The 15,524-nt window shown below is 41.4% G+C and overlaps 1 protein-coding gene across 2 annotated transcripts in view; it reads right to left on the bottom strand.

Annotated features, from left to right (window-relative positions):
* Positions 1-12,682, bottom strand: part of SLC22A16 (solute carrier family 22 member 16) — a 37,408-nt gene extending 24,726 nt beyond the window's left edge. Inside the window, exon 1 of one of the 2 annotated variants that reach the window (XM_063329782.1) lies at positions 12,505-12,682. In XM_063329782.1, the coding sequence (XP_063185852.1) occupies positions 12,505-12,646 (142 nt within the window). In that variant the 5' untranslated portion in view covers positions 12,647-12,682. The remainder of the gene's footprint in view (positions 1-12,504) is intronic. The other variant, XM_063329783.1, reaches the window with a different exon arrangement.
* Positions 12,683-15,524: the final 2,842 nt, after the last annotated feature.

Raw genomic sequence — 15,524 nt, 5'->3', positions numbered from 1 at the left:
TTCTGATAAAATTTGTTTCCTTGTCTGTCCACCAAAGAGAGGAGAGGGTGAACTATTAGATACTCCTCAAAAGCTAATATAAAACTCTAAAAATCCTTTCAGTGTAGGATAGAGTCACAAGGCTGTTCTGTGATTAGCAAAAGATTTGTACTATTCCACAGGTTTTACGAGAACTATTTTTACTGTCTCTCTTTTCAACCGCCTTCTTAGCAAATTGCTTAGTCAGAAAACACAGTATGTTTTTGTTGTGCAGTGTACACTCAACGGGATGGTTTCAGTGGAAAGAAATTTCCAGATATTTACTATTTCTGAAAGAATTTGTCTTCAGTAACCACTTTCACCTCCGTATTCCATCCTGATTTATTTTAATGTGAGAAAAGCCATTCAAGTATTATTTCCACTCTAAACCAAAAAAGCTCTGATGCACTTACACATTTATTTTTTGAGAGGAAAGGAGTTGAATGAGACTCAGGAGCACTATTTTTGCTATGGTGCAGAGATGCCAATTTGGAAGCAGCCTTAAATATCTAACAGACATGGTCTTATTTGACTTACGAGTGTCAAGAGTAAACTTCCTTCCCTGCTAAGGGTGGTTTAGACTGTGCTAAGACTTGGTCTCAGCCCACATCAGCAAGTTGGTTATTTCCAGAATTTGTTTTCAGAGGAAGAAGATGCTATGTTGGATATCCAGTTTAAACATAGATGAAGAAAGTCACATCAATGTAAAAATCTAGAATTAGTGCTACAGAATTTAGGGCTATCCTTTTAATCCTTGAAGGACAGTATGTTCACACCTCAGCGCAATACCCAGCCTTCTGGTTCAACTGACAGTGGAACAAGACTAAAGGCTCTAGTTTTGCACTCAAGCACCCAAGCGATGTGCACATGGCCCACCCTTGACTTTACTGTGAAAGCAACTTCTGGTTGAGGGGAAGCGCATCACTGGGAGTGGGAACTTTTTAATTTCTGGGGCTAGATCCACTAGCTTTCCTGCATGCGTAAACTACAAGGGATTCTGAAGTAGTCAACAATGGACTGCGAACAGTTTGGCAACAGTTGAGGTAAGCACAGCTCTTGCACCGTACTCTAGGCTCCTTAGTTGAAAGCATGATAAATGCTATGTAACCTGCCATGGAGAGAACCATCTACAGATGGATTATCTGCTGAAGAGAGATATCTATAAGACCTACCTATGTAACAAATTCCAACCAAACATCTCGCTTACTTGCTGTGAGGAGCAACTGTTTTTCTCCTTCACATATTTATAGTATCTACCTTATAACTAGTAGAAATAAAGCAATAAAAGGGAGAAAAAGTGGAAATTTAAAACTGACACTGAAAACAATGGCCAAACATTAAATGGTGCACATTAATTTTTAACATTTTTCAGGTCAGCCTTCTTTTTGATTATCAAAATTAGCATGAAATAAATTTTTATAATCCTGGTATGTTTGCAGCCATACAGGTACCAGTCCATCAGACCTCAAACTTGAGGTCACGGCTCCAAGTGGGGCTACAGCAGTTACCAGTGGAGCAGCAATCACGATGGCAACAGGGCTGGCAAGCAGGAATGGACTGCAGTTGCAACGGCAATTCCAACACCTTCCAATGGCAGAGCTGCTGTCAGTCTATTTCATTCCAGTTATCCAATTGTCCTTTCTGCTTTACGTGTGTCAAGGGTATGTACCAGGTAATTTAATTAAAAAAGAACATGACCATGCACTTTTTAATTGTTTAGGTTTGTTTTGGAATTATTTGGGTAAGTGATAAACACAGCAGAGTGGTTATGCTTGAACAGTAGTAACACTTCAGGCTTTATACTTGGGGATGTTTCCATTCCAGGAACAGCATTTTTATAAACATCTACCATTTAGAAAATCAGCATGTACTCTGTCCGCATGATATATTACTAGCATTACTTCTTACAGGGGAAACTCAACCCCAGTATCTTTGGTAGCACTGTTCTCTTTTGGTCAGCCTCTTTTTTGGGGACAAATCCAAATTAGGTATTTAATTCTCTTCCATGCTGTAGCACTTCCCTCAGCTTCTGTAAGCAAATCATTTCACACCCTAATCTGTAAAGTATGTAATAGAATTTAAATTTTTTTATTGGGCTTCCATCTAATTATAGACATAGGCAGTACTGCACATATAAACTGTTATATTTCGTTCTTCTCTCCTCACTTAGGAAATCAGATATTTTCTGCTGTTAACCTTGATGACGCATTTCACTAACTTTGTTCAAACTATGAAAGTTTACATTTCTTTTACTTGAGCTTTTCACTAACTTTGTTCAAACTATGAAAGTTTACATTTCTTTTACTTGAGCTTTTTCTGTCTATAATCCTGAAATAAAACTCACTGGTTTTCATACAAATTATGTTCTTACTTATTTGTCATTCTATTTACATATTTCTATTGCTAAACTGAACCCGGGATAGCTGAAGGTACAATTACATGGATTAAATACCTACTACTTCACAGTAGTGAAAACTGTCGATTCTGAAGCAACTAGCAATCTATTTTTCAAAGACAGTTTTGCAAAACAGAATATGATTCAGATGATTTGATCTATTTCTGTGGGCTACATAGCACTGTAGCACCTGCATAATGCGTCATTTTACTTTCTCCGACTCCTTCTGCAACTCTTACAATGTTATTTTGTTAATTCTGACTTGGACCACAATGACTCTTCATCAAGAGCAAAACAGAAGAGCTAAACCTTTATCTTCTTAGATTTTTAGGAATATTTCACTAAAAAAAAAATCACTTAACAAGATGTTACATGTAGGTAATTGAGCGTCAGATAATACCGCGTCTTCTAAAATTTGAGACAAAGTCAACATATAAATCAAGGCAACTCCATTTCAGCCAGGGATTCTTTGCTGCCAAAGAGAATACAGCAAGTTGCAATTCTACCTGTATAGAATTCTAGACGTGTAATTCTACAGTTCTACAACTCGAAGAAAGTCAATTTAATGCACAGTCTGGTATTCTATGAAACATGGTTTTGCTTAGGTATGAATTGTTTAGGAACATCCATGTTTAGCTGCTATGTTCTACATTCAAAAGGAAAATAGCCTCCACACCAACCGCTTTTCTCTCTTTGTGTATTAGAGTAGCTTGTATCTTCTACAGCCTTTGTTAAAGCTCAGTTAGGACACAAAAGAGGAGTAAGACATAGCTCCCTTCTTCCTCTCTTTTCGGGAGTCTACACTGATGATCCACCAATAGTTCATCAGCTCTTGCAAGGGCTGTCCAGAGGCTCTTGCAAGGTCAGCCAGTCTGTCCCACCCACGTTCCTGCTCAGCCAGGTTAGTATCCCCGACAGGCTATCTTCTCCGAGGCAAGGCAGGTTATCTCTAAACCCACATAAAAGAAGGTTACTAAGTGCAAGAGGGATTTCAGCTTCTTTTGCAGATTTGGAGCTCACCTTCCCTCCAAAATGCCCCACTTCACTGTAAATGTGCAGCTCACTCTTTGCCTCTACAGAAGGCATCAGCCTCTTCTCTTCAAATGGTCATGGAAATCTGCCTCATAGTAAGACCTTATTAAATAATTAATTCTCACTGGAGAGCTTTTCATTTTGTTTTGTTTATATTAGCAGCTTGGTCATGAACTTCTGTCCGATTTTTATTTACTCGTATCCCCTTCCAGTGCAATGCTGGATATTGGTTTGGCTAGCCTGTGTCTTCACAGGACAAGAAAAATATTTCTGTTTTCTCTCCTCGGAGAGATTTACACACTGTAGAGTATATAAAATAGTATGAAATACTGAAAGTTGATTTAATAGATCTTGGATATTTGACACACTGCCTTTGATTTTAATTAGACAAAGAGTTTTTCTACAACCTGTCTTCTAAAGAAGACAAGTCAAAATCTTAACAGCTTTATTGATCTTTCCAAAGAAAATATATTTTCATTAGTTTTATTGGTCATTTATCTCTTCCATGACCAACAGACTGAGTTATTCTTGATTTCTTAATGGAAAGCAGGCAACCTTTTCACTTCCTGTCAAGGAAGATGATTCTACTACCTTTCCCTTTAAACTGTTAAAATTGGAAGTAATTTAATTAAAAACAAATAAATGCAAATTACAGATTTGACTGTTTCCAAGGATAAGAATGCACTTTTACCTCTTATTAAATACGTTATGTACTGCTCTTTTACCTGGTTATGCTTCGACAGTAGTGTCAGGATCTTTCCTTGAGTCTTTCTCTTATTGTAGCTCATACAAGGGAATGATCTGGAATAATGCTGTTTTCTAATCTTACATAAATACTTACAAGCAATATACAGGTCCCATTCTCCACAAGCATCCAATAAAGAAGCTGGATTCTGCTCAGCCCTACCAAGATTCTTCTGCATGAATATTATTTTTGTACCAACTGCACCCTTTTTTCTCAATGGATAAGTGAGACAGAACTGAGCTTGGCTACACTGATCTACAAAGGATGACACTTCTCCAAAAAGCCTAAAATACAAGTGTAACTGAGATGAGGTCCCAGTTGCTCTGACCCTGGGACTAACAGGAATTATCTCCCAAAGAAGGGTGGAGCTGTAACAAGTTTATGGTATTTCCCAGATCTGCTGACCTAAACTAGTTCCAAAGATGCAGAAAAAAAATCCAGCTGATAATTTCTTCTGGAATATGAGCCATGAATATAAATTATTTAAATGAAATGTAGTGTCGTCAGTATAATTTCACCATATATCCAGTAGCTTTGTGTCAGAAAATGCTTTTGGATGTTGCTTATCTATTATTGCTTATTTTTCACCTTTTGTATTTGACTTTCTCTCTAGCACTAGACAGGCTTTCAAATGAAATATTACATCATAGATATGATAATATTTATTTATAGAACAAGGGCTAAATTAATATTATTAGTAATATTTTCTAATTTTTCATCAAGGACAGAAAGATCTGTGCATATAATTTAAAGGCTACAAAAATGTATTTTTGCCTACATTGTAAGTTCTAAATGACTGCATTAATCTTCCTTTTTCCTTCTCAGAAAGTCAGTTGCAGGTTTTATTCCCTCACTTTCCATCCCATTGGAATTTCTGTGTTTTCAGCACAGGCTTGATCTCTTATTTCTCTGATCTTAATGCTCTCAATTAAATAGTTGGCCCAAATCAATCTTTCCTGGAATTACCCGTATCCAAGGAACTGATTGATTGCGGATGGAAAGCCAACAACGTAGCAAGCATTGCAGCAGTAGTATTGTTGCATACGTGACAGTTTTTCTGATGCCTGACATACGCAGAGCAAAGCAAGGCTCTTAGTATCTGCTTTGTGTTGTCTTGAGAGAAAGATGCTGGCTAATGCTGTGACACAGAAAGTGTCCTGCCAGAAGCATTTCACACACCTCAACCTCCTAGTTAAGCCTTAAATGCTTAATTTAGGTTGAAAGTAAAGAATCTGGATGTATACTATACACTTGGATGTTGTCTACAGGATGCAATGTACATCTATACTACTTCTCTAGATCCACTTTTCACTCAATGACAAACCACAGACAAATCTAGGTCCACCATTTATCTGGTCTGAAACCAGTCATTAGAGTAAGACAGACGGATCATGCCCTTAAAGGGTCTAATTCTCCCCCTTGACAAGGGGATTAATGCAGATGTCTGAAGTTTTTACTATAGGCCTGTAAAGTTAGTGAGGTGGGCTCGCTAGTGCCTTGATTTGGACAGCTGATTTCCCCACACAGCTAGCACAGATTTATACAGATGTATCAGGTAGGAGCTTAGATTCTTCCACATCTCTTTCACAACTTCGAGAGGAGAAGGAAGTCGCAATATGGCTGGAAAAGTCCAGGCCATCATGGATACAATACATTTCAATGGCACTGGGCTCCACCCAAAGAGTAGTGCTGATTGCTCTTTATAGAGCAGCAAATTATATCCAGTTTTTTTAAGCACCCTTTTGGCACTTCTTTTCTACTTCCTGATGCCTTATCAGCCTTTTCCATCTATTCTCCAGGGCTTGTCCTGTATTCCTGCCTCAGCACCACTGCTGAGGCTGCACCTTTGATGCTGCTACCTAATAGTAATGCCTCCAAATAATAGGAAGAGGAAATCCAACTTCACCTCTTAATGGAAACATTTTCTGGAGGAAAGGGTTCAATCTGTGATCCAACGGATGGTGCTTCTAGATTTCTCAAAACACATTTTCATTGCATGTGATTTTCAGAGAACATCTGCTCTGAGTGAGGTGAGCATTATAGTTTGGTTGTCAATATATGATATTAAGGCATACGTTAGCTCTCTAGGTAATTTCAGTATTTTTCAAAGACAGCAGAGATTTGTCTCCAAGTATATGGGCAATCTGACGGATCAGCCATCATTACTGGTAATTGTAAATCTCAGTCTTGTACAGTTTGTCATCACGCTTTTTCCAGTCTTGGCCTTGCAACTGAGACATAGCTAACTCAGTTGATATTTTCTCCATCTTGCTGTTTTTTGTGTATTTCTGAGAAGCTGAGAATCTCATGTTCTGGCTCAGCTACTATAGCTTCATACCTCAAGCTACCTCAAATAAATCATCAGATATGTACATATCTCATCTCCATTCTAGTTGCATATAGCAACACAGTGTCAGAGAATTTTTCACAGCATGTGCTGAAGGGTCCTGGAGCCCTTTATAAAACATTTCCTTCCAACTTTGAGATATCTTAGTACTACTGCAAATCATGACTATTATGAGAAAATTATTGACAGATCTTTTATAGGAGTGCTATCCCAGTCCCAGGCATTGTATTACAGGGAACACACTGTGCAGTGCCTTATACGTTTCATTTTCATTCAAAGCATAATGTTTTGGGATGAAACAGCAGATCCTCAGCTTTTGATGCGTGTGATAATTGCTTTATGCTGCCATAACTATGTCCATGCTATAACTCTGTCTAGAAGCCACACTGGGGGGGTTGCCAACATTTCAGAGGTGAAGTCTGAACCTCAGCAGCTGGTTTACAAATCGTAATTGATTTACTAGCTTCAAGTTTGAGTGTTGCTTGTATTGCAGGTTTTAGCCTCAGAGAAGTGATGGATAGTAGAAGTGCAATTTCATCCTGCTTTTATTTAGTTATTTTTCTATTACTGTGATCTACTTTTAAATATACTTGTATTATTATAATCTGCTTTTTCAATTGACAAACAGGCAGAGTGAGATTGCCAGTACATTCTGACGCAGTACAGTTTTGTCTATGCAGATCCTGTGCTAGACTGCCTCCAGTATGACCTGGATCCCACCAAAATGCTGTCAGTACCTCTTGCTGACCACACTGCTAATCTTTTGTCACTACTATCCAGGAGCACTTGCCAGCATCCAACTTTGGTTCTGAGTCTTGAGAGTATTTCTAATTTTGCCTAGTCAGGCATAGATAATAAGATCTTTGTTTAAGCTGTTAGAGTCTGCTCTGTGAAAACACATGGCTTGTCTCACTTCTCCAAGGCCATTATAATGCTATTCAATCAATGGGATCAAGTACTCTTTGCAAAATATCCGGACACCTCCCTCCCTCCCCGCAGAAAAGAAGGGGAAAAAATTAAATGCAGCCAAGTCCACTTGTTTTATCCTATGAACATCTGAGATGAGCACAGGCTGATTCAGATGTTATAATATAGTACAGTTATAAAGCTGAAGAACATTTATCAAGCATTTGTGTCAAACACCACCCCTGACTAGGAGCCAAAGGAGGGCTTAGATTTGAGATTCTTCTGTCTGGCACATTCCAGTAAACACAAACAGCTGTCCACTGATACATTTTGAAAACTGAATGACACACATGTTGCGATAAACTTTTCCACTGTATAAAAGTAGCCAGTATATGGGGAGAAAAAAGTTTTTTTTTAAAAAAAATCTCTAGCCCACAGTATTTTGTTCATCTTCAGGAAGCTACTCAAAGCTTAAGCAGAAATTCACATTATTAATATTACAAATATTGATTTTGTATAGGATGTACTAAAAAAGCTTGTAATATTTCCATTTTCTAACAATCTGTTCAAATGTGAATATGATTGCCTGTTTCTCCACAATAACTTGGAAAAGGAAAACCAGTTTCTTTGCATGTCCAGCAAGTACACCTCTCCATTTGAAAAATGTATTTTTTCTTGGGGAAGAACCTTGCAAGATGTCTGTAAAACATTTGAGTTTAAAAAATCATTGCTTGAAAGTATTCTTATTTTCTTTTTGTGAAAAGAAATGGTGGGCATGTTCTTTAAGATACTTTGGACTCTTTGTTATTTGATACAAACCCAAGAATTCCTGGAAGTATCATGTACACAGCACAATTTGCAGAAGACGTAATGTGATCCCAACAAGAGCTGTGAGCTATGAAACAAGAGAGAGGATAAGGGCATCAGCATGAAAATAGGAGCCTGGAAAAGTTCTGAGATGTGAAAAGAAGATAGATGGTTCGGTGTAGGAATTTAGAAATGAACCAAGAGCCCTACAAAGTAGGGAGAAATAGCGTTAGCACTGAGTGTTCAAATATCACTATCCTGGCAGTGACCAGCAGGGTCTGCATTGCAGAAATCCATTGAAAGAATCTCTACATAAATCAAGCCAGGTTTTTTACGAGCCAAGCATAGTCTCTGATCTATTTATGAACACTAGAAAAGTTCCAATGAAATTAACAGAAAATGCTGAAACTGTTGATGAGAGTAGTAATTTCTACTAAACTCCATGTTTGGCTGCAACAGGTGAGCATCCTATCGAACAGGCAGCCCATTCTGCTTCTCTGCTCCTCGTAGCAGCCATTCCTAATCCTTACATTGACTACCTCTAAAGTCCAAATTATAGCAACTCCACTGACTGGGCAACAGGTTCATATAAGGCAACAGGTTCATATAAGGCAACAATGTAAAGATGTTAAAAACTGAATAAATACATAAGCATTTCAGTAAAGAGCCGTTATTGTTAATTTGTTAAATAGTGTAACTGCTAGTAGAATACATTATTTATAAAACCAACATTTGAAAATCTGGATAACTTAACTTTGTGAGAAACAGGCTATTTTAAAAGACAATCTATTAAAAGATTCTGGAAATACTTCATTACAAAACCTGGAAGGAGTGTCAGTGACACTCAATCTTCCCCTCTCTCCCTGACAATTTTCACCACCTGCTTTTAGCTAAAGTATAAGCCAAGATTTGAAAACTGTAAATCACAGGGAAAACTCTACATACCGTGTAAACTGCATCTCATAGCTACCAGACGTTCCAGCTGGGAAATCAAGCCTTACTCTCATCCACACTTAACAGCAAGAGGTACCTTACCAGATTTCTCTCTAGACATCTATTCCCGATTAGATCATGTCTCTGTTCAGCATTCTGTCATGGTGTAGATCAGAGCTGCAAAATACAGAGCCTGCTTCTCACCAGCAACTAGATAAGTAAGTCCTGTGTCCTGCCGGTAGATTCAAGTCACTAAAGTCATTAAAAGCCCTTCAGTTTACCTGGGAACTAGGTGTGTGGGCAGTGCGAGCCAGCCAGCCGGGTCCTTAAGGCATGCCTCCCCACCAGGATGTATGCGCGCGCTGTGCTACCAACCTTACACCCATCGGTCATGTCTCCCCTTTCCCAGTACAGGGGGCTGCCAGTGGGGGCAAGTGGCTGACCATATCCCCTTTACCTGATGGGCCCCTGGGCGGTTTCTGCAGTTGGAATGGCTGGGCAGCAAGGGGCTGGGGAAGGGGCAGAGGGCAGAGAGGGAGAGCCCAGAGGCACTGCCTGGCAGGAACTGCCTGGCATGGGAGAAGCATGCAGTTCAATGCAGGTAAATTGGGAGCTTTAAGGCCTGGCAGCTCATTAGAGGTGAGGCCATTTGAGGCAGACAGGACTATTTTTTCTCATTCACTTCTGCAATAGCGAGCAGTGATCTAATGCTCCAGAGACAGACTCAAGAACAATGTTTAAAACAACTGTCTTGAATTTATAGGCTGCAGATGCTACCCATGGCCAAACTCAAAGACAGGCATAAAGTACTCCTTTAATGATGGAGACAGAAGCCATTGTGTTTTTATGGTTGTTCATGCATGTCCCGAGACCCCAGTAGGAAGTATAACATCACTAAGACTTCTGAAGGAGAGTCCAAATGGAAAGCAAAATGTTGTCAGCACCCATGTGAATGTCAATTCTGCAAAATTGACCATCTTAATCAAAGTGAAAAGTTTATATATTATCTGTATATTAATAATTTTTATAGCTATATATATTATATTACATACATACTCTCTCCATGTATATATTTATGTACACATAAACAGCTGGCCATTCTTTACTGCATCTGTCAGAGTTTAAGAAAATCAAAACGGTCCCAAAATACTAATAGTCATGCTTGGATTGCTCAGAATCTGACTGTGGCAAATCTACATAATCTATATGTTGTGCATAGGTTATATGGGCCTTATAAGAATTGCTTCAACTGGAGAAATGATCAATTATCTGTCGGTGTCATGATGACACATAAACACAAAATAATCAGAACTTCATAGTTACAGTTAAGAACAACTTTTTATACAAACTATGATAATTTACCTAGCAGTGTCAAGGGATTAAAAAGAGGTTTTTACAATATTTTTAAAATCTGTGCATCTAATATAAGCTACTACTATACTTACTTTTAGCATGTGGTCTTTGAAATACCGAACAGCCATGAGTCTAACACGACTATGCAAATTTTGTTAGTCTGCACTTCATCTCGAAGGTCCTAAACCTAAAGCAACCCCTATTGAACTGCATCTCAAATAATCTGGCCCCTAGATGTGAGGTTATCACTGTAGAATTGTTCTCCCTTTAATTGCAAGAAGTAGTTGTGAAAGCTTTATCTAAAGTATTGACAAATGTTCTCAAATAGGAAAACTACTTCAGCAGTTAGGAATAACTGCTTTTGTGCTATTTCACTAACCAATGTCAAGTGCCTGCTTTCCACAAAAAGCACGCAAGAGAGAACAGCAACAGCAAAAGAAACTGACTGCTAGGATTTCTCTCCGGTTCACACCAGAACAAGGTATTTTTGTTGCTGACCCAGAACTGATAATGACTGAGATATTGTTCCGATAGATATACATGTAAGTCACAACTTAGCCAAACATGTAATTTAAGCATAGGTCCCAGTTAAGCAAAGAAAAAGTCTTTCCATCCTGATCATCCGCAGAGGCTATTGATACCCACCACTTCTGCATACACGTAATATTAAGAGTTTATTCTGCTGTGGAGTGCAGGTATGTAATTCTACCATTAAAAGGAGCTCTCAGGCTTTGTTCAAAATGCCACTCCTGCCTGCCCCTGATAGAGAGGAGATCAACACTGTGGGTTAGGCTAGACCACTGCTGACCCAGCTAGAGAGCACAACACCGCAATTCAACAGCTTGAACTTGTAGCCAAATTATGACACATGGGCCTATTCCAGACATCTGCTCCGAGGAGTACGTGCCTGCAAAATCCACGCTGAACAGCACACCGTGAAAGTACAGGACAGAACCTACAGTGAGGATGTGCGCCTCTTGGTCTTAAAATTCTTATCCTCTAAAATTTCATTTCCTTGCCAAATGTTTCTTCTCCGTTAGCTGCCGTAAGCAGAGTCTCATATACCAGCCCTGCACCCACAGCTATAGAAGCATAAACAGACACACACCCCCACCCCCGTATCCCATCTAACAAACCCAGGCCTGTGTACACTCGCATCACAGCCACAAACCACATCGAAGAAAACTTGCCACAATGCACCACACCATTTACCATACAGATAATCCCTTGCCAATAAACACATGTGGATATACGCCACATCCAGGTATCTATCCCACGCGACAAGCCCAGCCTCAATACAAACACACCATCTATCGCACACCACAAGCCTGTGCCCCTGTGCAGAAACAGCCCGTCTGTGTGTCACGCAACACTCCTATATGCTCCTATGTGCTTTCACCCTCCTGTCACCCCCCGAAGTGCACAGGCTGTTCCAGGGCCTGGGGCTCTGTGCGCGTGTGTGTGTGACTGCATGCGTGGTGTATATACAGGTGTGTGGATGGGTAGCGTGTGGGCGCATACGTGAATGTGGCCCATATGTGCATGTGCGCGCGTGGTGTGTGCGAGCATATAGGCATGTGTATGGAAGACGTATATACGGGGGTGTGCCCCCTGCTGCGAGTACAGGCGTCAGTGCCTGTCTGTAAAGCGTCAGTTTATACACTGGGGTGCAGTGTGTGTGTGTGTGTCTGTCTGTCTGTGTCAGTCAGCGCGTCTGTATGTGTCTGTCTGTCAGTCAGTGCGTGGGTGTCTGTCTGTCTGTCAGTCAGTGCGTGCGTGTGTGTGTGTGTGTGTGTGTGTGTGTCAATCCCCCCGCAGCACACGCAACGCCGCTGAGCACCGGCGGTGCACAGTGATGTCTCCCGGTGCCAGCCCCTGCGCGGGGATGTGCCAGTGCGACAGTCCCCTCTGTCCGCCCGCGCCCGCGCAGCCCCACGGGGACGGGACGGGACGGGGCTGCCCCGGTACCTGCCGAAGTGTCCCAGGGAGTCGAAGAGCCTCTCTGAGCTGGGAGCCATGGCGGGGCGGCAGCCAGCCGGGAGCCTCGCTGTCGCTGTCCCGCCGGTGCCGAGGAGAGGCACCGTCCCGTCCCGTCCCGGTCCCGTCCCATCCCCCCGCCCGGCCCCCGGCGGGCACAGCGCCCCGCCCCTGCCCGCCCCGCCCCGCCCCGCGGCAAGGACGGGGCGCGCGGCCCCTCCGCGCGCGGGCCGGGCCGCCGGCCCAACGGTCGCCGCCAACGGCCCTCCCCGGCGGGGCAGGCGGGAGCTTCATCCCCGGCGGCCCGGTTTGCCTCAGGGCAGCGGGAACGCCGCCTGCCGAGCCGGGGGTGGAGGCGGGGGGGAGCTGGGCGGGCTTTACCCCGGCGGCATCGGGGGAGAGGGGCTGGGAATTCCTGCGCTCGTTCCCGAGGGAGGGGTTCGGCCTCTCGCACAGGCGGAGCGCCCCCGACACGCTCCTCTGAAAGATGGGTGTCTCTGCCTCATCCCGCCGGGCAGCATCTGCGGCGGGTTCGGTTTTTTTTCCACATTAAAATAATTAAATTAAAGGAGGCAATTATATGCTTACATCCTCCTGTGACAATCGTTTATAATCTAATATGTTTAGTCTCTAGTGTATTTCATATGGATGGTTTCAATTAGAGGAGGGCATAAACAATTTTTTTTTTCCCAGGAACATCTGAATGGCAATCATTTTTAGTAGCCTTATTATCTCCTCTGTCATTTGGATATATTACACGGGTTTTTTTACAAAGTTTTAGCACACAATGTAAAGTAGAATTATCATTTAGTAGTGGTAAAATATGTAATGTGCCCCATATCTGCATGGCTGTCATTAGTACTCCAACTTGTAATGAAGCCTCAGTTATATTTGGACTTATTTTTCTGTCTTACCCAGGGTAGGCCAAGATAATCAATTTGAAATTGTTTGAGGATTAGCAAAGCGAGTTACAACAGGAGACCTTTGTAATTAACTTAGCAGTGGGTTTCGTTTAAACAGCTATGCCCCAGCAGCCCAGTCGATCTGGGCTCCGAGAATTAGGCAAGATACAGAAAAAACTGTTGCAGTATGTGTATGTTTAAGGTTTTTCCTCCCCAGAACACTTGATTTCCCTTCTCTGGTAGATCAAAGTTCAAAGCTCTCCCTACTCTGAGTGAGGAGATGGACCAGCTGCCCTCCAAAGTATCCTTCCAACCTAAATTATTTTATGATTCTATGATGAAAGACACATTTCCAGCAGATTGCATGAGGTCTTTCTGGGCTGCTCTATTGAAAAACACAAGGTGGGGGCAGGGAGGGGTGGGGGGAGCCAAATCAATTCAATCTTGCTATATGCATACTTCATTTTTCAGGAAGCACAGAAAAAGCTGAGAAGAAAACCCTGTTTAAATCAACCTTCCCTTTCCAAAACCTGACCCAAACACTTCTGCTTCCCCACGGGTCGTCAGGCTCCACCGTTTTGCAGGGAAATGTGCCTTTAAGAAGTTCTGGCACCAAGCAAACGCCACAACTGTTCCTCTGCGCAGAGCAGATGTTGGGGCTTCGGGGTGACAATCTGTCCTGACATAGACCTGGAAAAAGCAGATGTTTGTCAGGCTCCTTGGCTCCGAGTGACTCCTGACCTGACCAGCAAAATGAGCAAATACCATCTTACACAACTTGGAATCAGAATAATAAGTTCAGCAGAGGAGCTCCTCACAGCTAGAATGTTGTTAGGCCCCTCGCCTCACCCAACAGTTTTGAAGGCATTGCTGCATTTGACGAAGCTCCCCATGTGTCTCTCTGCATCTTCAAAGGACTTTTTAAACACTGAGTCTAGAGTTGGTTGCTGTTACTTTCTGAGGATATGTAAACTAGTAAGTGTAAGGACGGTTTTGTTTGCTTTTAGTAAGAATTTTTGAATTGCTTGGGTTTTACCTTATAAATATCAGCATTAAATTTAATCGTCCTGGGTTTTTTTCTGGAGAATGTTTTTCAGGTTTGCAATGGAATGTGCTTGAATGCAGCACTGGTACTTTAACAAAACATTTCTTTCTCCAAAGAGCCATGCTAGTTAAATAGTTATTTGCAAAACCAAACACCAACGAATAGTAAACATTCTGGCTAAATATTGCATTGCTGCTTATGTGCCTGTTTTTAGTGTCTTGCCTCCTACAACAAGTAAATTGATCATTTAGCAGCATTATGGTATAGGTAATATTTTTGGTGTAAAAGTCAACCAGGAAAGAAATAGATAAATCCCTTTCAGCACCACTTTTTAAACCTAAAAAGATCCATACATAGTTTTCTCTTTGTTGAATCTCTCACAGGCATTCTTGCACACATTTCTCTCTACGCTTGCCTCTTTGATAATATCCTTTACTGCCTGTATCAGAATAAGGAAAGGAAATTTGCACTCCCATTAAAGTTAATAACAAACTCCCACATGTCTGCATCTCCAAGGGTTATTAATGTAATGTCTGCAATGCCTGCTCTCTTAAACATGTGGTGGTCACAGATTTGCCTTGTTTCTTTCAAGCCTGAGAAGATGCATAGCATGCTTTAAAGTCTCTCTTCCTCCTATCCTGTTACACCAAGGCTACATGAAGTAGTTACTGTGCTTTTAGTCACCGTTATTCCTCACTGAGTTGTTTTTCACCAGAGTCGCCTGAAAATAGTCACAGTACTGTTCACATACAGTACACGGCTCTCTTTTGAAAGGATTGTGCTGTGTGCTAAACTCATCTAAAGATCTAAATGTGTCAAGATGAAACCATCCACATCCAAGCTCCACTTACTTCAGATTTTTAGGGATTTTTATTAGCAGAAGGAACTGAAGGGAGGTTGTCATCCCTTTCCTATAATGTCTTTGGAAACCACTGGGATGGGAAGATTGAGGGTGTTTACAACAGGCAACACTCCAGGGTATTCCAGGGGTTTAAAGTGTTGGTCTTTTAATCCTGCAAGGGGAATATGCAACAGCTCATAACAAGAAACTTCAGTTACAGGTT

This window comes from Chroicocephalus ridibundus, chromosome 3 (assembly GCF_963924245.1).
Source record: "Chroicocephalus ridibundus chromosome 3, bChrRid1.1, whole genome shotgun sequence".
Lineage (NCBI taxonomy): Eukaryota > Metazoa > Chordata > Aves > Charadriiformes > Laridae > Chroicocephalus > Chroicocephalus ridibundus.
The sequence above is the reverse complement of the archived record's forward strand: the minus strand, read 5'-3'. Positions and strand labels throughout refer to the sequence as shown.